Below are 22266 nucleotides of genomic sequence, written 5' to 3' on the forward strand. Positions count from 1 at the left end.
GTGTAGGTTAGGTGCATGAGTCAGGAGTAAATATAGAGTAATGGGGAATGGGTTTGGGTGAACTTATTGGGCCAAAGGGCCTGTTTCCACACTGTAGAGATTGTATATTAAAAAAATTGCACCTATTCCACTAATTCAAAACAAACAGCAAGGTAATCTAAAAAGAAACTAAAGAGTATGTTGCAATAGTACAGCAATTTTTCAATGCTCTCTGTTCATCACTGATGATTGCGCCTTTAGCTCGTTTGCCACATTCTCCAAATTTCATCTTCTAACGTCCTTTGCCTCTCACTCTATAACTCTTAGAACTTCAGTAAAATCTGCTTCTATGACCAAACTTTGATTCAGCTTTTCCAATATTTCCTTCCTGGTTTGCAATCTACTTTTATCTTCTTGTGCCTCTGTGAAGCACTTTGAGATAATCTTCCATCTTAAAGAGGCTACATAAATGCAAATTGCTATTGTTGTGGTATAAAAGAACCTAAGGTAATCCAACTAAAAGAGTCATCCCAACAGCAACTTTTACACTAGATACTAACAGGTACACATATTTCCACACATTCATAGAATTCTGAATAATATTGAAGTTACTTACTGGAAAATTGTCCGTACATTGATTACTTTACGGACTCTTTGTGAAATTTCCCATGCAATCCTTTCCATAAGGGGCACCATTCGCTCATCCTTGTTGTAGTGGCGAGAAATAATCCAAACCATCCTCAAGGCATTCATCATCGAAGGAATTGTATCCATAACAACTTGAAATCTTGATCCATGTGCTAGGTTCTAATACGTGTAAACAAATGTCATTTATAAACATAAACAGTGTGAACATGAGTCCTGCTCAGCAGTCTTGTTTAAGGTAACAAAGAATATCAGTGAATCAAAAGCAGAAAGAGTATCATTGGAAAACAAGTTATTTTGTATAATATAATAAGTTAGTCAGCTTCACGAATGCAAGATTTACACAATCATCTTTGATCATGGGAAGATTCAAGGCATAACTATTTGGAAATCTTTCCACAGGAAATGGTCAACATTAATTTCTCCAAGTCACTTCAAAGCTCACTATTTACATGACTGGGCACACTTCACTTCATCAAAAGTTTGTAAGAGGGGGACTTTGCTGGAAAGGGGAATATCTCAGCTCTACACTAAAGAAACAGGAATTCAGCTATTCAGACATCCTCAAAAGAGCATTTAGAAAACAAATGATAGGAATGATGAAGAAAGAGGTATAGACAGCCAAAAAGTATTTAAAATTTGAGATGAAAATATAATCAAACAATCAATAAAATTTGTTGTGGGAAAATCGCATTTTTTTAATCCAGTATTTGTTCTGTCAATGGTGCTGGCTGGTCATCAGACATTAAACCAAAGGCTATTTGTCATACCAGGAGAACATACAAGATGGCAGACTCACTCCCATTCCTTCCCTTCCTTAGCTTTACTTGTACATTCTCTGTCACCACATCCTTTCTCCCCTCTGCCCACTCCAATAGCACCATCTGTTCTTTCCTGTCTTGCAGTTCAACACACTATTGTTCTGCCATTTTCACACTCTGACCACTTAATCTACACTTCAGACACCCACTTCCCATCATAACTTCTTTTTTTGAATCCTTCCAGTGTGGAAATGGACCATTCCGCCCAGCAAGTCCACACTAACTCTCTGAAGATAGTGTTTTTTTGAACGTAGAAGGGGAGTCTTGATGAAAGGTCCCAATTGAACCATCAATTCCCCTGCTCCTCAGATATTGCCTGACCTGCTGTGCTTTTTCCAGCTCCACAATGTATCAACTCACACTGACTCAGCGAAGAGCATTCCACCCCGACTCCCTTCCCCTCCCCTCCCCTCCCCTCCCTGATCCCTACAATTCCCATGACTAATCCACCTGAACTATATTAGTGGAAAAATAATAACTAGAGAGAATAGGACAAGAACAGACACGTATGTGTGGAACGGCAAGAGATGGCAGAAGTCCTTAATGAATATTTCTCCTCTGTGTTCACCATGGAAAAAGACATGAAAACTTGAGAACTTGGGGAAGTTAGTGGTCATATCGTGGAGACAGTCCATATCACGGTAAAGGAGTGTTGGACCTATTAGAATGTATAAAGGTGGATAAATCTTCTGGTCCTGACCAGATATATACACAACATTGCAAGAGGCTAGAGGAAAAATTGTGGGGGCTCTGGCTGAGATTTTTGCATCATCATTAGACACAGGTGAGGTCCCAGAAGACTATCTAATGTTGCATCCTTATTGAAGAAGGAATGCAAAGAAAAACCTGGGAGCTATAGACCAGTAAGCCTAATATCTGTGGTGGGTAAGTCACTTGAGAAGATTCTGAGAGATGACATATACATGCATTTGGAAAGACAGGGCTTTATTAGGAGTTGTCAGCATGGCTTTGAGAGTGGGAGATCATGCCTCACAAATTTGTTAGAGTTCTTTGAAGAAGTGACCAGAAAGGTTGATAAGGGAGTGCGGTAGATGTAGTCTAAATGGATTTCAGCAAGGTTCCATATGGTAGGCTGCTCTGGAAGGTTAAATCGCATGGAATCCAGGGGGAGCTGGCAACTTGAATACAAAATTGGCTTGATGGTAGGAAGTAGAGGGTAATAGTGGAAGGATGCTAGTCCGACTGCAGGCCTGTGATTAATGGAGTGCCTCCGGGTCATTGCTGGGCTGATTGCTGTTTGTTATCTATATTAATGATTTGGATGAGAACGTACAAGGCATGATTAGTAAGTTTGCAGATGACACTAAAATAGGCAATATTGTGAACAGTGAGGAAATGTATCAGAAATTGCAGCAGGACCTTGATCAGCTAGGGAAGTGGGCTGAGAAATGGCAAGTGGAGTTTAATAAAGATAAGTCTTTCATTTTGGAAAGTCAAATCAAGGTAGGATTTTCATGGTGAATGGTAGGACCTTAAGGAGAGTTGTGGAATATACAGACCTTGGAGTTCAGCTACTCTGAAAGTGGAGTCACAAGTAGACAGGACAGTGAAGAAAGCTTTTGGCACACTGGCCTTCGTCAGTCAGGGCACTGAGTATAGAAGTTGAGAAGTTATGTTGCAGTTGTACAGGACATTGGTGAGGCCTCATTTGGAGTACTGTGTTCAGTTTTGGTCACCTTTCTGCAGGAAAGGTGTTATCAAACTGGAAAGAGTGCAGAAGAAATTTACAAGGATGTTGCCAGGGCTCAACAGTCTGAATTATAGGGAGAGGTTAGATAAGCTACGACTTTTTTCTTTAGAGCATAGGACACTCTGGGGGGATCCTATGAAAGTGTATGAGATCATGAGAGGCATAGATAGGGTTGAATGCTCTTAGTCTGTTTTCCTGGGGTGGGGAATCGAGGACGAAAGCGCATCACTTTAAAGTTTGAGGGAAAAGAGGAAAAGGAACCTGAGGGGCAACCTTTTTACACAGAGGGTGGCATGCATACAGAATGAGCTGCCAGCAGAAGCAAAAATAGAACATAGAACAGACCCTTGATGTCGTGCTGACTTTTAATCCTACTCTAAGATCAAACTAACCTACATACCCTTCATTTTATTATCATTAATGTGCCTATCCAAGAATTGCTTAAATGTCCCTAATATATCTGATTTGACTATCACTCCTGGCAGTGCATTCCATGCACCCACTACTCTGTGTAAAGAATCAACTTCTGACATCTTCCCTAAAACTTCCTCCAATCACCTTAAAATTATGCCCCATTGCGATAGACATTTCTGCTCTGGGAAAAAGTCTCTGACTATTAACTCCATCTATGCCTCTCATCATCTTGTACATCTTTATCAGGTCACTTTTCACTTTTCTTTGCTCCAATGAGAAACGCTTTAGCTCTCTCAACCTTTCTTCATAAGACATGCCCTCCAGTCCAGGCAGCATCCTGGCAAATCTCCTCTGTACCCTCTCTAAAGCTTCCACATCCTTCCTAAAATGAGGCAACCAGACTAAACAGGACTCTACAGAGCTGCAGCATAACCTCACGGCTCCTAAACTCAATCCCCCTGCTAATGAAAGCTATCACACCATCACTTCTTAACAACTTATCAACTTTGGTGGCAACTTTGAGGGACCTATAGATATGGACCCCAAGATCCTTCTGTTCCTCCACATTATCAAGAATCCTGCCTTTAACCCTGAACTCTGCATTCAAATTCGACCTTCCAAAATGAATCAGTTCATACATTTCCAGGTTGAACTCCATCTGCTACTTAACAGCCCAGTTCTGCATCCTGTCAATGTCCCTTTGCAACCTACAGCAGTCCTCCCACACTATACACAACTCCATCAACATTTGTGTCATCGGCAAACTTATTAACCCACTCTTCCATTTCCTCATCCAAGTCATTTATAGAAAGCACAAACAGCAGAGGTTCCAGAACAGATTTCTGTGGAACACCATTGGTCACCAAACTCTTGCTGAATACTTTCTATCTACTACCCTCTGTCTTCTATGCGCCAGCCAATTCTGAATCCAGACAGCCAAATTTGTCTGTTTTATATGCCTCTTTACTTTCTGAATGAGTCTACCATGGGGAACCTTATCAAACACCTCAACATTTAAAAGGCATTTGGACAAATGCATGGATAGGAAAGGTTTAGAAGGAAATGGGCCAAGTGCATTGGAAATGGGGTTAGCGTGGATGAACATTTTGGTCGGCATGGACCAGTTTGGGCCAATGGGACTGTCTCCGTCCTGTAGGACTCTACGACTCTACACATCCCTGGCCATAATGGGCAATTTAGCATGGCCAATCCACCTAACCTGCACATCATTGGACTGTGGGAGGAAACCAATGTAGATAACATAAGATCGTAAGAACTAGGAGCAACTAGTTTAGCCCTTCAAGCCTGCTCCACCATTCAATAAGATCATGGCTGATCTTTTGTGGCCTCGGTTCTAATTACCCACCCTCTCACCATAAGCCTTAATTCCTTTATTGTTCAAAAAAAATCTATCTTAGCTTTAAAAACACTTACTGAAGTAATGTCAACTACCTCACTGGGCAGGGAATTTCATAGATTGACAACCCCCTGGACAGAGATGTTCTTTCTCACTTCAGTCCTAAATGTGCTCCTGCTAATTTTGAGCCTATGCCTTCTTATCCTAGTTTCACCTGCCAGTGGAAACATCTTCTCTATGTCTATCTTATCTATTGCCTTCATAATTTTATATGTTTCCATAATATCCCCCCTCATTCTACCAAATTCCAGTGATTATAATCCCAGTCTACTCAGTCTCTCCACAACCCCCTCAAATCTGGAATCAACCCCCCCAACTCCGGAATCAACCTAATGAGCCTCCTCTGCACCCCCTCCAGTGCCAGTACTTTTTTTTCAAGTAAGGAAACCAAAACTGCACACAGTACTCCAGGTGTGACCTCACCAGCACCCTATACATCTGCAACATAACCTCTCTGCTTTTCAACTCAATCCCTTTAGCAATGAAGGATAAAATTCCATTTGTCTTCCTAATTACTTGTTGCACCTGCAGATCAACCCTCTGTGACACATGCACAAGGACACCCAGGGCCCTCTATATAGCGACATGCTACAACTTTTTACAATTCAGTGGGACACTGATTAGCAAGGTTAGATCTCATGGAATACAGGGAGAACTAGCCATTTGGATACAGAACTGGCTCAAAGATAGAAGACAGAGGGTGGTGGTGGAGGGTTGTTTTTCAGACTGGAGGCCTGTGACCAGTGGAGTGCCACAAGGATTGGTGCTGGGCCCTCTACTTTTTGTCATTTACATAAATGATTTGGATGTCAGCATAAGAGGTACAGTTAGTAAGTTTGCAGGTGACACCAAAATTGGAGGTGTAGTGGACAGCAAAGAGGGTTACCTCAGATTACAACAGGATCTTGACCAGATGGGCCAATGGGCTGAGAAGTGGCAGATGGAGTTTAATTCACATAAATGCTCAGTGCTGCATTTTGGGAAAGCAAATCTTTGCAGGACTTATACACTTAATGGTAAGGTCCTAGGGAGTGTTGCTGAACAAAGAGACCTTGGAGTGCAGGTTCATAGCTCCTTGAAAGTGGAGTCGCAGGTAGATAGGATAGTGAAGAAGGCATTTGGTATGCTTTCCTTTATTGGTCAGAGTATTGAGTACAGGAGTTGGGAGGTCATGTTGTGGCTGTACAGGACATTGGTTAGGCCACTGTTGGAATATTGCATGCAGTTCTGGTCTCCTTCCTATCGGAAAGATGTTGTGAAATTTGAAAAGGTGTAGAAAAGATGTACAAGGATGTTGCCAGGATTGGAGGATTTGAGCTACAGGGAGAGGCTGAGCAGTCTGGGGCTGTTTTCCCTGAGTGTCGGAGGCTGAGGGATGACTTTATAGAGGTTTACAAAATTATGAGGGGCATGGATATGACAAATAGACAAAGCCTTTTCCCTGGGGTCGGGGAGTCCTGAACTAGAGGGCATAGGTTTAGGGTGAGTGGGGAAAGATATAAAAGAGACCTAAGGGCAACTTTTTCACACAGAGGGTGGTATGTGTATGGAATGGGCTGCCAGAGGATGTGGTGGAGACTGGCACAATGGCAACATTTAAAAGGCATTTGGATGAGTATATGAATAGGAAGGGTTTGGAGGGATATGGGCCAGGTCCTGGCAGGTGGGACTAGATTGTGTTGGGATATCTGGTCGGCATGGGCAAGTTGGACTGAAGGGGGTCTGTTTCCATGTTGTACATCTCTATGACTCTATGACTCTAAGTAATAATCGTTTTTACTGTTACTCCTACCAAGGTGCATGATTTCACCTTTGCCCACTCACTTAAAGTATCTATGTTCCTCTGCAAAGTTTCACAGTCCTCTGCAGACTTTGCCCTGCCACTCATCTGAGTGTCATCTGCAAACATTGACACATTACATGTGATCCCCAATTCCATTTCATCCATGTAAATTGTGAATAATTGCAGTTTCAACACTGATCCCTCAGAAAAACCACTAGCTACTGATTTCCCATCAGAACAGCACACATTTATCCTCACTCTTTGCTGTTAGTCAACCAATCCTCTATCCATGCTGATACTTTACCCATAATGCCAAGCATCTTTATCATATGGAGCAACCTTTTGCGTGGCACTTTGTTGAAGACCTTTTGGAAATCTAGGTAGACCACATCTATTGGGTTCCCGTTGTCCACCGTGTTTGTAATGTCTTCATAGAATTCCAAAAGATTAGTTAAGCATGACCTGCCCTTCATGAACCCAAAGTGCATCTGCCCAATGGAATAATTTCTATCTAGATGCCTTGCTAATTCTTCCTTGATAACAGACCGAAGCATCTTTCCCGCTCCAGGAGTTAAGCTAACCGCCCTTTTTAAACAGTGGCATTACATTTGCTGTTTTCCAATTTTCTGGAACTGCCCCAGAGTCCAGCAAATTTTGGAAAATTAGCACAAGTGCATTTGCTATTTCTCTCACCATCTCTTTTAGTACCCTGGGATGCATTCCATCAGGGCCAAGAGACTTGTTTATCCTTAGCTCCATTAGCTTGACCAACACTACCTCTTTCATTATATTGAATGCTTTCAGGTACTCACCTATCTTCATCTCTATGGGAGAAAGTGAGGACTGTAGATGCTGGAGATCAGAGTCAAAAGTGTGGTGCTGGAAAAGCACAGCAGGTCAGGCAGTATCCAAGAAGGAGAATCGATGTTTCGGGCATAAACCCTTCATCAAGAATGAGGCTTATGGTCCAGGGGCCTATGAGATAAATGGGATGGGGGTGTGGCTGGGGGGGAAGTAGCTGAAAATGTGATAGGTAGATGAAGTTGGTGGTGGGGGAACGTGATAGATCAGAGAGGAGGGTGGAATGGATAGGTGGGAACAAAGATGGACAGGTCAAGAGGGCGGTGCTGAGTTGGAGGCTTGTTACTGAGATAAGATGGGGGGAGACGACATGAGGAAACTTGTGAAATCCACATTAATCCCATGTGGTTGCTAGGTCCCAAGGCAGAAAATGAGGCATTCTTTCTCCAGGCATCAGGTAGTTAGGGTTTGGTGAAGTGGGAGGGGGGACTTAAAGTGGTCAGCCACAGGGCGATGGGGTTGGTTGGTGCGAGTGTCCCAGAGATGTTCTCAGAAACAAGTTAGTGTCCTGTCTCCCCAATGTAGAGGAGACCACATCGGGTGCAACGGATACAGTAGATGACGTGTGTGGAAGTACAGGTAAATTTCTGACAGATGTGGAAGGATCCTTTGGGGCCTTGGGTGGAGGTGACGGAGGAGGTGTGGGCACAGGTTTTCCAATTCTTGTGGTGGCAGGGGGAGGTCCTGGGAGTGGGCTGTGGGCTGGTGGGGAGTGTGGATCTGACAAGGGAGTCCTGGAGGGAATGGTCTCTCCAAAACGCAGAGTGGGATGGGTGCTTTTGCTGAGCACTTTGTAAAATTGTTTTGAAAGTCCTCCCCTGTTTGTCAACTGTCCCACCAAAAGGTCTTTGCTTCCAGTCCACTTTAGCCAATTCCTCCTTCATCCCATTATAGTCTCCCTTGTTCAAGCACAGGACCCTGGTATTGGATTTTATTTTCACACTCTACATTCAACCATACAGTGATCGCTCCTTCCAAGAGGATCCCTACCTATGAGGTCATTATTTATTCCTGTCTCATTACACAAGACCAAATCTAGGATAGCTTACTCCCTCGTTGGTTCCATTACATAGTATTCAAGAAAACTATCACAGATACACTAAATAAACACCTCCTCAAGGCTACCTGACTGAGCTGGTTCAACCAATTGACATACCATTTTTACAGGCATTAGCTTTTTCTTTGTTTATTGCCTGCAGATAGCAGAAGAACATGTAAAGTCCACACAGTCGGTCACCCGAGGCTGGAATCAAACCAGGTTCCTGGTGCTATGAGGCAGCAGTGCTAACCACTGAGCCACCATACCCACTATCCCCGCCATGCTTCACATCAGCTCTGACAAAGAGCTATCTAGACTCAAAACATTATCTTTCTCTCTCTCTCTCCACGGGTGCTGCCTGACCTGCTGTGATTTCCAGCAGGGGAGATTTCCTCTGTGCTCTCCATCATATTTTTTCTCTTATTCAACAATATCAAAAACAGATAACACAACCATCTCTAAAATAACAGATACAGTCACAGAGTTATAGATGTCTACAGCATGGAAACGAGCCCAATTGGCCCATGCCATGCAGTTTTCACAATTTAAACTAGTCCCATTTGCCTGCGTTTGGTCCATATCTGATCTCCAGCAACTGCAGTCTTCACTTTCACCATATCCCTCCATATCTATCACAACCATGTATCTGTCTACATGTTTCTTAAGTGACAACATTTTATTTCCTTCCATCCCTGCCTCTGTCTGCCTGTCCCAGACATTCACCACCTTCTGTGTGAAATAAATTGCCCTTCTGGACTCTTGGATCTCTCCCCTCTCACATATGTGATAGGTTCACAATATTAATGATTCCATAACTTCAAACAAAGTTTCTTTCCTAGCCCATGGAAGAGAATTTTGTCCCAGTGCAATGCTCACTGTAATAGAAATAAATGTGGACCCAACACAATCTTATTCTTGCTCATTAATATAATTTATCAACTGAGCCAACGGGTGAGAGGAGCATCTCAAAACAATCACTGGTTTTATCTATTAAATTAAAGAAAATGAGCAAATTGTCATTACCTTAAAATGTCGTTCAAGGGTTGAAAGGAATCTGACATTGTCTGCAGCTTCCACATGGTACTTGTTGAGGTCAGTAATGATTAAATTGAGGTTCTGGATTAAACCTTGGTCAACTCTGCTCACAAAGTCAACAATCTTCTTCACCACAGGCAGTTTCAACTGTTCATTGAGAGCACTGAGGGTAGCATTACGTTCACGCCAGAAATCAATCTCTGCTAACGGACTATTACCCTAAGGAGTAGACTCATACATTACTTTGTGAAAAAGAAAAATAAATTTTTGATTTCAATCTTAAAATGCCTAAAAAAAAAGTACAAACATTCACTGTATCACAAACATACCCAAATGGCATTTGTATTTTGCTGAATTAGCAGATATTCGGAAGTTAGAAAGCTATGCTTAACTGTACAGAGCCTTGGTCAGACTCTACCTGTAGTAATGATCAGTTCTGGAAACTCAAGATGGATATACTGGCTTTGCAGAGGTTGCTGCACAGATTCAGTGTATCTCACAAGGCTTAAAATTAAAGTATGAGATCATGCTTAATTTCTTTAATTTGTATCTCCTTGAATTTAGAGGAATGAGGAGTGATTTGATTATGAACCTAAAATGACCAAGTTATTCAATATTGCTTGTTATACATTGCTGCATTGTCTGTAGAGAACCAGGAGCTAATTAGTCTGGAACCAATTATTGTGTTAAAGTGCTTCAGGGGATCATGTGCAGCTACACTAGAGAGTCAGGTGATGTCTAATAGTTCATCAACCTTAGTATTCTTACCAGGCAATAAAAACAAAACACTGCAGATGCTGGAAATCTGAAATAGGCAAAGAGAATGCTGGCCTTGTAGAAACAGAATTAACACTTCAAATCAGATAAGGCTCTTCTTCAGAAATGGAATCATACTGTTTCTCTCTCCACAGCTGTTACCAGGCTTGCTGAATTTCTCTTGCATTCTCTATGTTTGAATCATGGCAAGCTACACTAAACAAAAGATACTGTCAACATTCCAAGTCTACAATGTGATTATTTCTAAAATATGGTGTTACAAAGTCTATGTTCACTTTAAGATAGAAAGTGTTTTCTAAATTTTAAAGTAATTTAAAGTACAGCTAAGAAGCAAAACCTCAACCTGAGCTACAAATCTTCTCAAAACTCGCGAAGAACAGCTAAGAGACAGGCTGCTCCAAAATGGATACATGTGACAATTGGCTGTTAAATGGATACGTGACTTTTGGTTGCTGTTTTGACAACACTTCAAATTTAACCGATTAATTTAAATTATGTCTAGGATACTAAAACCCAGTTGAGTTTGAATTTATTATATTGACAACATGGGACCAATGACAGTGAATAATGTTGGGGAGCATAAAACCAGGGCTTTTGGAAAATTGGTCAGAGCAACAGCTACTGAACAGCAGAGCAACTGCCAAAGAGCCGGACAGCTAACTGCCCATCTAACATCTTCCTCTGAAAGAAATTTCCGAAGGTATATCTATCAAAAGGTATCTTTTCCTGTAAAAACAGTAAAAAGAAGGAAGACGACCCAGGGAGAAGATAGCAGAGTTGTGAAGAAGAGGAAGGAAGGGTGAAGGGAGGGGAGAAGCCCATCTGTATGGACTTTGCGAAATTAAGTTAGTGTTTAATAATTGTGATATTGGAGCATTTTTATTGAGTTGGGATCAGATAGTAATTAATTAAGAAAAGGAGGCTTGGATTTGTTAATGTTTTCGTTTAGTGTTCACTATTACAGTTAGAAAAATAAAGTGTTTTTTTTTCTTTAATTAGTGGAGATTAGGAGTTCTCTTTCACTCACTCACAGGTTTAACAGATTACAAGGCAAGGAGTGCTTTTCTGAATATTTGGTTTTAATTACGAGGGGTCGAACCCCTCGTAATTGCAACAATAGAATCAGAAGACAACCAGAAAATAAACAATGTTGATACAAAGAAACTATTTCCACTGGGAATGAAGTCCACAATAAAAGGCCATGACACAGCAACACCATTTAGGCATGAAATCAGAAAGTATAGTTTCTCTACAAAGGAAATAAAAAAATTCAGAACTCACAGCCAAAAGACTGTGGTTGAAATGGGTTAATAAAAAATGTTTCAGATTTGAGTTCTGCTGAAAGATCCTTGACCTGAAGTATTAAGTCTGTTTCTCTCCACAGAAAGCATGTTTTAGTTTTTATTTTAGACTTCAGCATCTGATGTACTCTGATTTTGTTCTGTATTAGACTTTAGGTGATAGAGGATAACAAGAAATATGATAGAGAAGCAAGTAAAGGAAAGTACAGACCAACTAGAATCTAACAGACTGATAGCTAAATGACCTACTCCTATCCATGTTTATATGGATGAAGTAGGATTCCCTGAATATATAAAATATCCAGGGAAATATGTGAGGTGCGTGCCAAAGGATTTTCATATTCAAGCAGAGAACCAGAATACCATACAAGAGATGAAGAGGATTCTTTAAGATACACTTAAGGTAAAGAAGAATGAAGCAAAAAACAACAAATGGGTTAGCACTTGCAAGAGCAAAGTATCCAATTAGTAAGTAAATAGTAAAATTAGCAAACAGTAACTGCATAATTGCATTCAGTTCTTCGTGTCTATAATGAAGTGCAATGGTGGTTTAGTCAAGAATAACATCACTACACAATGGATCAAGAGGTTATCCAAGTAAAAGAGTACCTTCATGAGGAGATGAGTGTTCATACTGGTGGAAGTTCTATATTTAAGAAGGTAATCTGATTTGAGGCAGAGATTCAAAATAGTTTGTTGTTTTAAGAATCCAGGGAAAAGGATAGAAAGGAACGGGGGAAGAAATCTTTGGGAAATGGAAATAACCCAATCGGACACTAAGACAAAAACAAAACCTCTGTCATCAGGTCAGACAGAATAGAGGTCTTGGAACGGGGTTGAGAGATATAAAACTGATAATTTCAGAGTTGCTGTCAGTGAACCTCTTATTAGGCTCGGTATTAGAATATAAAGGTAGTAGAGAAAACAAGGTTTCAATTTTGTAGGAAGGTGAAGCATGGTAATCTGTTCAAGGTTGAGCATCACTTTAAAAGAACTGGATAGCAGAGACAGAATTTAAAATGCAAAGTGCTAGAAGAGCAACAAAAAATATGAAATTATGGCACCAATACCAGAAATCCAAACAAAGAAAGGCATGTATTAAGGAACAAAAACAAATTACTGGAGAAAATTCAGCAAATCTGGCAACATCTGTGAGAAGAAAGTTGAGTTAATGTCTCGTGTCCGATGACTTCGTCAGAACTGCTCTGATGTCAAGACACTAGACTCTAAATGTTAACTCTGCTTTCTTCCTACAGATGCTGCCAGACTTGCTGAATTTCTCCAACAATGTCTGTTTTTGTTTCAGATCGCCAGCATCTGCAGTTCTTTGTTTTATTTTAATATTTCATGAAAGATGTTTACACAAACACCAATAGTTTCTAATATAAAGCATTTCAGTTACAAGTGTTTGAGCCTGGAGAACAATGGCAATAATAGTGACATTTTACTATTTTTACTCAAGAATCAAATGGTTAACATGAAATGTCTTAAGAGAGCTTAGATAAAATCATATAAGCTTTGTATTTCCATCAGAGATCCCTGTATAGCAAGACAAATCTCCACTGGAAAAGATAGAATGTATGTTACTAATAGGTATACGACACCTGAGGCATCTTTGTCAGCTGTTCTTCAATAGCAGTAGTAATTTGCACTTGCCAGTTCATTATACTCTGTTCTAGTTTATCCATTATAACTTGGTCGAAAGCAAATAGGTTAAAATCTGCATCAAGATCAATTGATGGCATCTCGAGCTTGATCTCACCTGAGAGAAAAGAAAATGTGTTTATTTATGAATATGAATAACTCAAATATCCAAATTTCTCCCAAAACTGAAGCAGTAGCAGTACTTGCTCCCCCTGCGGTTTTATTGAGCATCTCACTCACAGCAAATTGAAGGGACAGGGCAAAGATTGGCATGTTGCATTTAATGATCAATGCATCCAAGAACAGGATTAGAGACTGTTCCCTTCCGTAATTAATACTTCTTGCCTTTTTTCAGTAGGATTAGGATGTCTATACAACAAACTCTTGCCTGAAACAGGTGAGGCATGTTGCTGAGTTCAAACAATATGAGACGAATGTTCCAACATTTTCATTGTGTCTCTAATCAGTTACACAGCTCATAATCACAGTTATGTATCACTTCAGTGGAGAATAATGGCAATGATGCTGACAGTTATCAGATCAGAATAGTGTCAGAAAATGTCCAGCAACTCAAAGTATTAACTGGGTTACAATACTTGATAGGAAACAATTATATAAAAGCTTTGTATTCAAACTACATATGGACTTTTTCTTAATATTATTTTCCTTTTCATTTCAGCTGCTAGTTTGGCTTACTTGAGCCTTCATGTAATTGTTTGGCAGCCTTATTACTGCAGGTAATGAATTTCTGCATATGTAAACAGTTTAGAACAAAATAGCTGGCAAAGGAAAACCAGCCAGGACAAGAGCAACCGACTCAGATAGCACCGCCTTCAACATTCATTCCTTCCACTATCACTGTTCACTAGCAGCAGTGTGTACCATGTATAAAACACAATGCAGCAACTCAACAAGGCTCCTCTGACCGCACCTTCCAAATACATGAGCTCTACCATCTAGAAGGCCAAAGACAACAGTTACATGGGAACACCCACCCCCTGCAAGCTCCCCACAAATAATTCTGACTTTCTTTCAGTGCCACAGGATGAAAATCCTGGAACTCCTTTCTAACTGCATTGTGGGTTTACCTACACCACATGGACTTACAGCACTTCACCATCACTTTCACATGAACATTAGAGATGGGCACTAAATGTGGACCAGCTAATGATGCTCAGAGACTGTGAACACATTTGAAAAAAAAGGATCTGCAAGGTGGGTTAATGTTTGACTAAGTAAGAATGCAAAGACCCCCCCCCCCCCCCCCACACCTCAATGCACTTCTGCCATGTTTTTAAAGTTACTGTATAAAATAAGCCATTCAGATCTGGAACACCCAGCAAGGTGTTATTGGTTACACATAGGTGTGTTTAGTTCCACTCATTTTTTCCCGTGGTTACTACAAAGCAAGGCTTGATGTGATGTATTCCCAAAAATTCTCAAAAATACATGCGGCTGAAATACTAAAAAACACTAAAACAATGTAACATAACCAAATACTAAGGAACACATTTAGTCAACATAATGTTAATCTTTCCCAGTGATTGACAAGCCGACAGAGAATAGCCCTCAGTTCTGGCCATATGCCAGATGCTACTGAGTACTGGATCTGCACTCACCAGAGGCCCAAGATCACCAAGTGACTTCAGGACAAAGGTAAGTGAGAGCAGGACAGGGACTACAGGGTGAGGATCAGAAGAGGGAGACGGGGAGCATAAGAGAAAATATAGGGAGTAGTGCCTTCTTGAACTGCTACAGTCCTCAGGTTGTATATAGATCCACAAAGCCATTAGGAAAAAATTCCAGGATTTTGACCCAGCAACATGGAAGCAACAGTGATATATTTCAAATCAAATACTGAGTTGCTTGGAGGGGAACTTATTGGTGCAGTGTTCCCATCTGTCTACTGCCCTTATCCTTCTAGATGGAAAGTCCTGTCTAAGAATCTTTGGTGAATTTCTGCAGTACATTTTGTCAATAGTACACACTACTGCTACTGAGCATCAGTGGTGGAGGGAATGGATGTTTGTGGATATGGCACCAATCAGGTCTGCTTTGTCCTGGATGGTGGAAGTTTCTGGTCAGTACTAACCCTGAAGGATGTTGATAATAGTGATTCAGCGATGGTAATGCCACTGGATGTTAAGGAGCACTGGTTAGATTGTCTCTATTTGAAGGTGGTCATGGACTGATATCTGTGTTTGTTTTTGTTCATTCATGAGACATGGACATTGTCAGCTGGACCAGCATTTATTGTCTGTTCCTACTTGTCCTTGAGAAGATGGTGGTGATCTGCCTTCTTGAACAACTCCAGTTCACATTCTGTAGGTTGACTTACAATGTCATGAGGGAGGGAATTCCACAATTTTGACCCAGTGACAGTGAAGGCACAGGTGACGATGCAGGTATCATTGGTCAGCTGGCATGGGACTCATATTAGAAGCGGCGGAACGAAGATGAACTTTCTTTCAGCTTTGTGTTTTTCTTTTTATTCTTGAAGTATTTGAAAGGTACTGGATTGTAGCGAAAGTTTAAGCTTTTCACTGTATTTTACTGTGTTGTTCATTGTAGAGTACAAGTGACATTAAATCATAAATTATCATTCAAGTCAGGATAGTGAGTGGCTTGGAGGAGAATTTGCAGGTGGTGCTGTTCCCATGTTTTTGCTACCCCTATCTTTCTAGATGGAGTGGGCATGGGTTTAAAAGACACGATCTTAAGGATCTTTGGTGATTTTTGCAGTGCATCTTGTAGATAGTACACACTGCTGCTACTGAGCATCAGTGATGGTGGGAATGGATGTTTGTGCATGTTGTGCCAATCAAGTGGGCTGATTTGTCCTGGATGATGTTGAGCTCCTTGAGTGTTGTTGGAACAGGCAAGTGGTAGTATTTCATCAAACTCCTGACTTGTGACTTGTAGATGATGGACTGGCATTTTGGAGTCAGGATGTGAGTTATTCACTGCAGTATTCTTAGCCTTTGACCTGCTCTTATGGCCACCGTGTGTGTGGTGAGTCAAGTTGAACTTCTGATCAATGGTAACCTCAAGGATGTTGATAGTGGGGGATTCAGTGATGATAGCACCATTGAATGTCAAGGTTACATTGTGTTTTATTTAAGATGGTCATTGCCTGGCAGTTATGTGGCACCAATGCTGCTTGCCACTTGTCAGCCCAAACCTGGATATTGTCAAGATCGTACTGTATTTGAACATGGACTGCTTCAGTACCCAAGGACCCACAAACAGTGCCAACTATAGTACGATAATTGGCAAAGATCCCCACTTCTGACCTTATGATGGAGGGAAGATAGATGCCAATACTGCTGCTTTACTGGAACACCTTGCTCAGGGATGCGGAAACTTCAAGAAGTAAGACTTCAGTACACAATTGCCAAAATTGTCAGGATCCATAACCGTTGCAGTATCCAGTGCCTTCAACTGTTCCTTCATATCACATGGAGTGAATCAAACTGGCTGCACATTGGCACCTGTAATACTGGGGACCACTGGAGGAGGCCAAGACCATCTACTCAGCACTTCTGGCTAAAGATTGCTAATAATGCTTTAACCTTGCCTTTTCCACTGATGAGCTGGGTTTTCCCATCATTGAGGAGGCAGATATTTGTGGAGCCTCAACCTCCAATGAGTTGTTCATTGTCCATCACAATTCATGTCTGATGGGGCAGGATTGCAGAGCTTAGACATGATCCGTTGGTTGTGGGATCACTTAGCTCCAATTGTCACTTATGCTGATAGTCAAACAATATTCCTGTTTTCTACCCTCACCCGAATGGCACCTTATTTTTAGGTAAGCCTGGTGCTGGTCCTGACTCTTTATTGAACCAAGGTTGAAGGTAATGAGGTGGGCTATATGCTAGGCCATGAGGTTGCAGATTGTATTGCGATAGAATTCTGCGGCTAGCATCCTGTGAGAATAGCCTGTACAAAATGTACAGCCAATGCAGCAATGGGTGCAGCTGAACCATTATTATAGAAAAAGGGTGGCATGGTTGCTCAGTGGTTAGCACTGCTGCCTCACAGCGCCAGAGGCCTAGATTCAATTCCAGCCTCGAGCGACTGTCTGTGTGGAATTGCATATTCTCCCCGTGTCTGCATGAGTTTCCTCTCACAATCCAAACGATGTGCAGGTTCGGTGAACTGGCCATGCTAAATTGCCCATAGGCTAGGTGCATTAGTCAGGGGTAAATATAGCATTGGGGAATGGGTCTGGTGAGTTACTCTTCAGAGGGTTGTTATGGACTTGTTGGACCAAAGAACCTGTTTCCAAACTGTAGGGATTCTATGATTATAGAACTATTAAAGAAAACTTCTGAGATCACAGGGAGACTCCAGGACATCATTCACTGAAGGTCTCAACGAAAGTTTACAATTGAACATGTATGACAATGGAACAATGTGCAGGGAAGAAATTTTATTACTCAATTTGCTCATAGTTAAGCCCACCCCACCCCACCCCCCAGTTTTGGGCAGAATAGGAGGACAAGGTCACATTCCAGTTCACAGGAAGCAACAGCTCACTTATGGGATTGATCACATCACTGAAGCAAAGGAAATATCCGACTCAGTCCAAATTATATTCCAAAACCCTCTCTCACAGAATTCTTTCCTTTCCACTCACACCATGATTTACAGGTCTAACGTGGCACTGGCATTTCACTTTAACAACAACAATCGGTTGAATTTCAAAAATATAACACCAGACTCAATGTCATACATCCTGAATATGAATACATAGCTGGAGTAGCATTTAACAATAAATACTGACCCTCAACCTGTTGAATAGTTCTCTGAACCTGATTTGAGAACTTCTGTATGGTTATTAAGAACTCATCTCTGACGAACTGAATATTTCGTGAATCCACTCCTGCTCTTGAATCCGGTAGACTGCTTTTCTCATGCTGAAATGCCATTGCACTCAAAAAGCGGGATGAACCTTGTTTCAAATCAATACTTTTATGGTGATATGTCAAAAGTGGTATGAAGACCTAGAAACATTAAATGAAGCATGTATAAGTTTAAAACTTAGATCCAGCAGCATCTGTAGCATTAAACCTCAAAGGAATTTTGTTTCAAAAGTTGTTTACGTTTATAAAAGGCATGAAATGCACAGGTTAAAAAAAAATCTCATTGGCTAAATGCAAACCTATTAAATTTCTGCTTCTCAGAATATGGATTAAGGAATAGAGAGTTGTACATTCAAGGTTACAGGTGACATTAATTTAAGAGAACAGCAAGTGGCGTAAATGGGAGCAGGAAGTTACTCAGAGACAAAGGCGGACTAAGTGAGTAGGTAGAATAAGGACCAATAGAGTTCAGAGTAGGGAAAAGTGAGGCCAGCCATATAGGATTGTAGAAAGACAAATTGAACATGTTCTTAATAGTCAGAGGGTGGAAGCTGTTCAGGTGTTGTTGGGCTTCCAAATACCTTATGGGAATCATCAACATTGCTGTGAGCCAAAAGTCACAAATAGACCAGACCAGCGAGACAGCCGATTTCCCTCCCTGTAGGCAACAGTGAATCATTGGGTTTTTATAACAATCTAGCAGTTTTATGGTTACCATTACTGATGCCAACATTTTATCCAAACTTCACTTAGAACATAGAACAGTACAAGCATCATCTGAGGAGCCGGAAAGTCAATGTTTCAAGCATAAGGTCTTCATCAGGGCCTGACGAAGAGCTTATGCTCAAAATGTCGGCTCTCCTACTCCTCAGATTCTGCTTGATTGGCTGTGCTTTTCCAGCACCACACTCTTCAACTCGAATCTCCACCAGCTGTGGTCCTCATTTTCTCATAGAATAGTATAGCACAGTACAGGCCCTTCAGCCCTTGATGCTGTGCTGGCCTTTTATTCTACTCTAAGATCAAACTAATCTAATAGCCTTCATTTTACTATCATCCACGTCATATCACAGAATCATAGAATTGTTACAGAAAGAGATTGTTCAGTCTATCTTGCCCAGACTGCTTCTATCCCCTCATGCCAATTTCCTACCTTTTCTTCATATCCTTGCAGGCCATTTCTATCCAAATAATCATCCAAAGCCCTCTTGATTGCCTCAATTAGTAATAGGCAGTGCATTCTGTACGCTAACTACTTGCTGAAATAAAAATACTAGGAGGGTGGCATAATTCAGAAAGTCTGTTGGAAAGCAACATTTATTGCTGAATGTCAACACAGAGCCACTACTTGTGGTATATATAGGTTAGTCCCAGAGGGGTCTGCTTTATATTTCTTTGCTTTACACCCATAAGTGCTTTTACACACACTGAAGTTTTTTCCCATCACCAATCACCTCTAATATTTTTTTCCTTCTTCTACTAATCGCCACTAGTAAAGCATTTGTTTCCAATTGAGCAAAGCCTGTTAGATTAGTTTAGATTAGATTCCCTACAGCGTAGAAACAGGCCCTTTGGCCCAACCAGTCCACACCGACCCTCCGAAGAGTAACACACCCAGACCCATTTCCCTCTGACTGTTGAGGGCAATGCAAACTGTCAAAAGATAAGGCAGATGCAGGGAGAGTGGGAAGGAGCTAAATCAAAATGGAATTTGCAAGGAAAATACCAAACCTTTCTCTAAAGGCATCGAGAGCATTGGTGGATATCGTGTGCTTCTTCTCCAATGACACCCGAGCACCAACATAACCATGGAAAAGTAGCAGTCAGCAGACATGACTCCCTTCACAACCCAATGCAACATTTTTGTCTGCCTCTATCAATTATCTTTGTCACTTCCTCAAAAAACTTAACCAAAGTTGTGAGACATAACTTTCCTTGCACAATGCAATGCTGCCTTTCATGAATAAGTCCATATTTTTCCAAGTGTAAGTAAGTCCTATCTTTAAGAATCTTCTCCAATAATTTCCCTACCACTGACGTAAGGCTCACCAGCCTGTAATTTCCCTGACTATTCCTGGTGCCCTTTTTAAACAAAGCACCTGTGTTGGCTATTCTCCAGTCCTCTAGGATGTCTCCTATGACTAAAGAGGATACAAAGATTTCGCAACAGGCCGTAGCAATTTCTTCACCTCCTCCCTCAGTTTTCTGGGATAGGACTCATCAGGTCCTAGGGTCTTGTCTACTTCAATGCTTTCTAATGCTCTTCCTTTTTTTATCTTGACGTGCCCTAGAAAAACAACACACCCTTCCTGAGACTCACATCCATCATGCCCCTGTTCTTACTTGTTAAGGGCTTCACCCACTTCCTCAATGCTCCATGCATAAATTCCCTCCTTTGTCCTTGAGTGTATCTACTCTTTCCCTAGCTACCCTTTTACTCCTTATATATGTAAAAAACATCCTGGGAATTTCCTTAATCCTGTTTCCAGAGGCATTTCACAACTCCTTATAGCCTTCCTAACTCCTTGTTTGAGATATTTCTTGTTATTCTTTGAGGGCTCTGTCCGCCATCAATTTCAAAACCTTATGTATGACTCCTTTTCCTTTTTGACTTAGTCCTCAATTTCTCTTCTCATCCAAAGTTCCCAAATCTTGTTATCTTTATCCTTCATTTCCATAGGAACTTTTCAGTCCTTACTCTAATCAACTGACCTTTAAAGGATTCCCTCATGCAAGATGTGGATCTACCCTTGAAGTGCCAGCCACAATCTACATTCCTCAATTTCTGCCTAATATTCTGGCAGTTAACTTTACCCTAAAGTAATATTTTCAGCTGAGGACTACTGTTGTCCTTATCCATAAGTAATTGAAAACTTACTAAACTGTGCTCACTGTTCCCAAAATGCTCCCCCACTGAAAGTTTGAACACCTGGCTGGGCGGTTCCCCCACACCAGGTCTATTATGGCCTATTCTCTAGTTGGACTACTTTCAATTTTTTTTAAATAAAAACGTCCTGGACACACTTAAAAAAAAACTCCCTCTATCCAAGCCCCGGGCACTAAGTGAGTCCCAGTCACAGAGTCATAGTCATAGTGATGGCAACATGGAAATTGACCTTTCAGATCAACTCACCCATGCTGACCAGGTATCCTAAATTAATCTAGTCTCATTTGTCAGCATTTGGCCCATATCCCTCTAAACCCTTCCTATTCATATACCTACCAAGTGCCTTTTAAATGTTGCAATTGCACAACCCTCCACCACCACCTCTGGCAGCTCATTCCATCATCTGAGTGAAAATATTGCCCCTTAGGTCCATTTTAAATCTTTCCCCTCTGACATTAAACCTATGCCTACTATTTTTGTACTCCTCCCACTCCAGGGAAAAGACCTTGTCTATTTATCCTATCCATTGCCCTCATGATTTTATAAACCTCTACAAGGTCACCCTCCCACCTCTGATACTCTATGGAAAATAGCCACAGCCTCTCCCTACAGCTCAAGCCATCCACCCCTGACAACATTCTTGTAGATCTTTTCTGAAACCTTTCAAGTTTCACAACACTCTTCCTATAGCAGGGAGACCAGAATTGAATGCAGTATTCCAAAAGTGGCCTAACCAATATCCTGTACAGTCACAACATGACTTCCCAACCCCTATACTCAATGCTTTGACCAATAAAGGCAAGCATACCAAATGCCTTCACCCACAACGATTCTATTGTTTTTGCATTTTCTATTATCTATCCAAATATCTTGTCATCTATATCCACTGGCTATTGGCAACCTACAGTGCAATCAAAGAGTTTGCACCCTTCCTATTTCTGAGATCTACCTATACTGCCTCAATGGATGAGCCTTCCAAAGTTGTCCTCCCTCAGTATAGCTGTGATGTTCTCTGAGAACTGCACTGAGAACACCTAGCTCTCAATGCCGGCAAAACCAAGGAACTCATTATTGACTTTTGGCG

The 22266-nt window shown here is 41.2% G+C and overlaps 1 protein-coding gene across 1 annotated transcript in view; it reads right to left on the reverse strand.

Annotated features, from left to right (window-relative positions):
- The window catches only part of dnah10 (dynein axonemal heavy chain 10), a 330367-nt gene that overhangs the window by 291146 nt on the left and 16955 nt on the right, over positions 1–22266 (reverse strand). The window contains exons 6-9 of the mRNA XM_060844124.1: positions 18217–18436; positions 13388–13545; positions 9694–9924; positions 596–786 (exon numbers count right to left, since the gene is read on the reverse strand). Of these exons, the coding sequence (XP_060700107.1) occupies positions 596–786; positions 9694–9924; positions 13388–13545; positions 18217–18436 (800 nt within the window). The remainder of the gene's footprint in view (positions 1–595; positions 787–9693; positions 9925–13387; positions 13546–18216; positions 18437–22266) is intronic.

This window comes from Hemiscyllium ocellatum, chromosome 24 (genome assembly GCF_020745735.1).
Source record: "Hemiscyllium ocellatum isolate sHemOce1 chromosome 24, sHemOce1.pat.X.cur, whole genome shotgun sequence".
Classification (NCBI taxonomy): Eukaryota; Metazoa; Chordata; class Chondrichthyes; order Orectolobiformes; family Hemiscylliidae; genus Hemiscyllium; species Hemiscyllium ocellatum.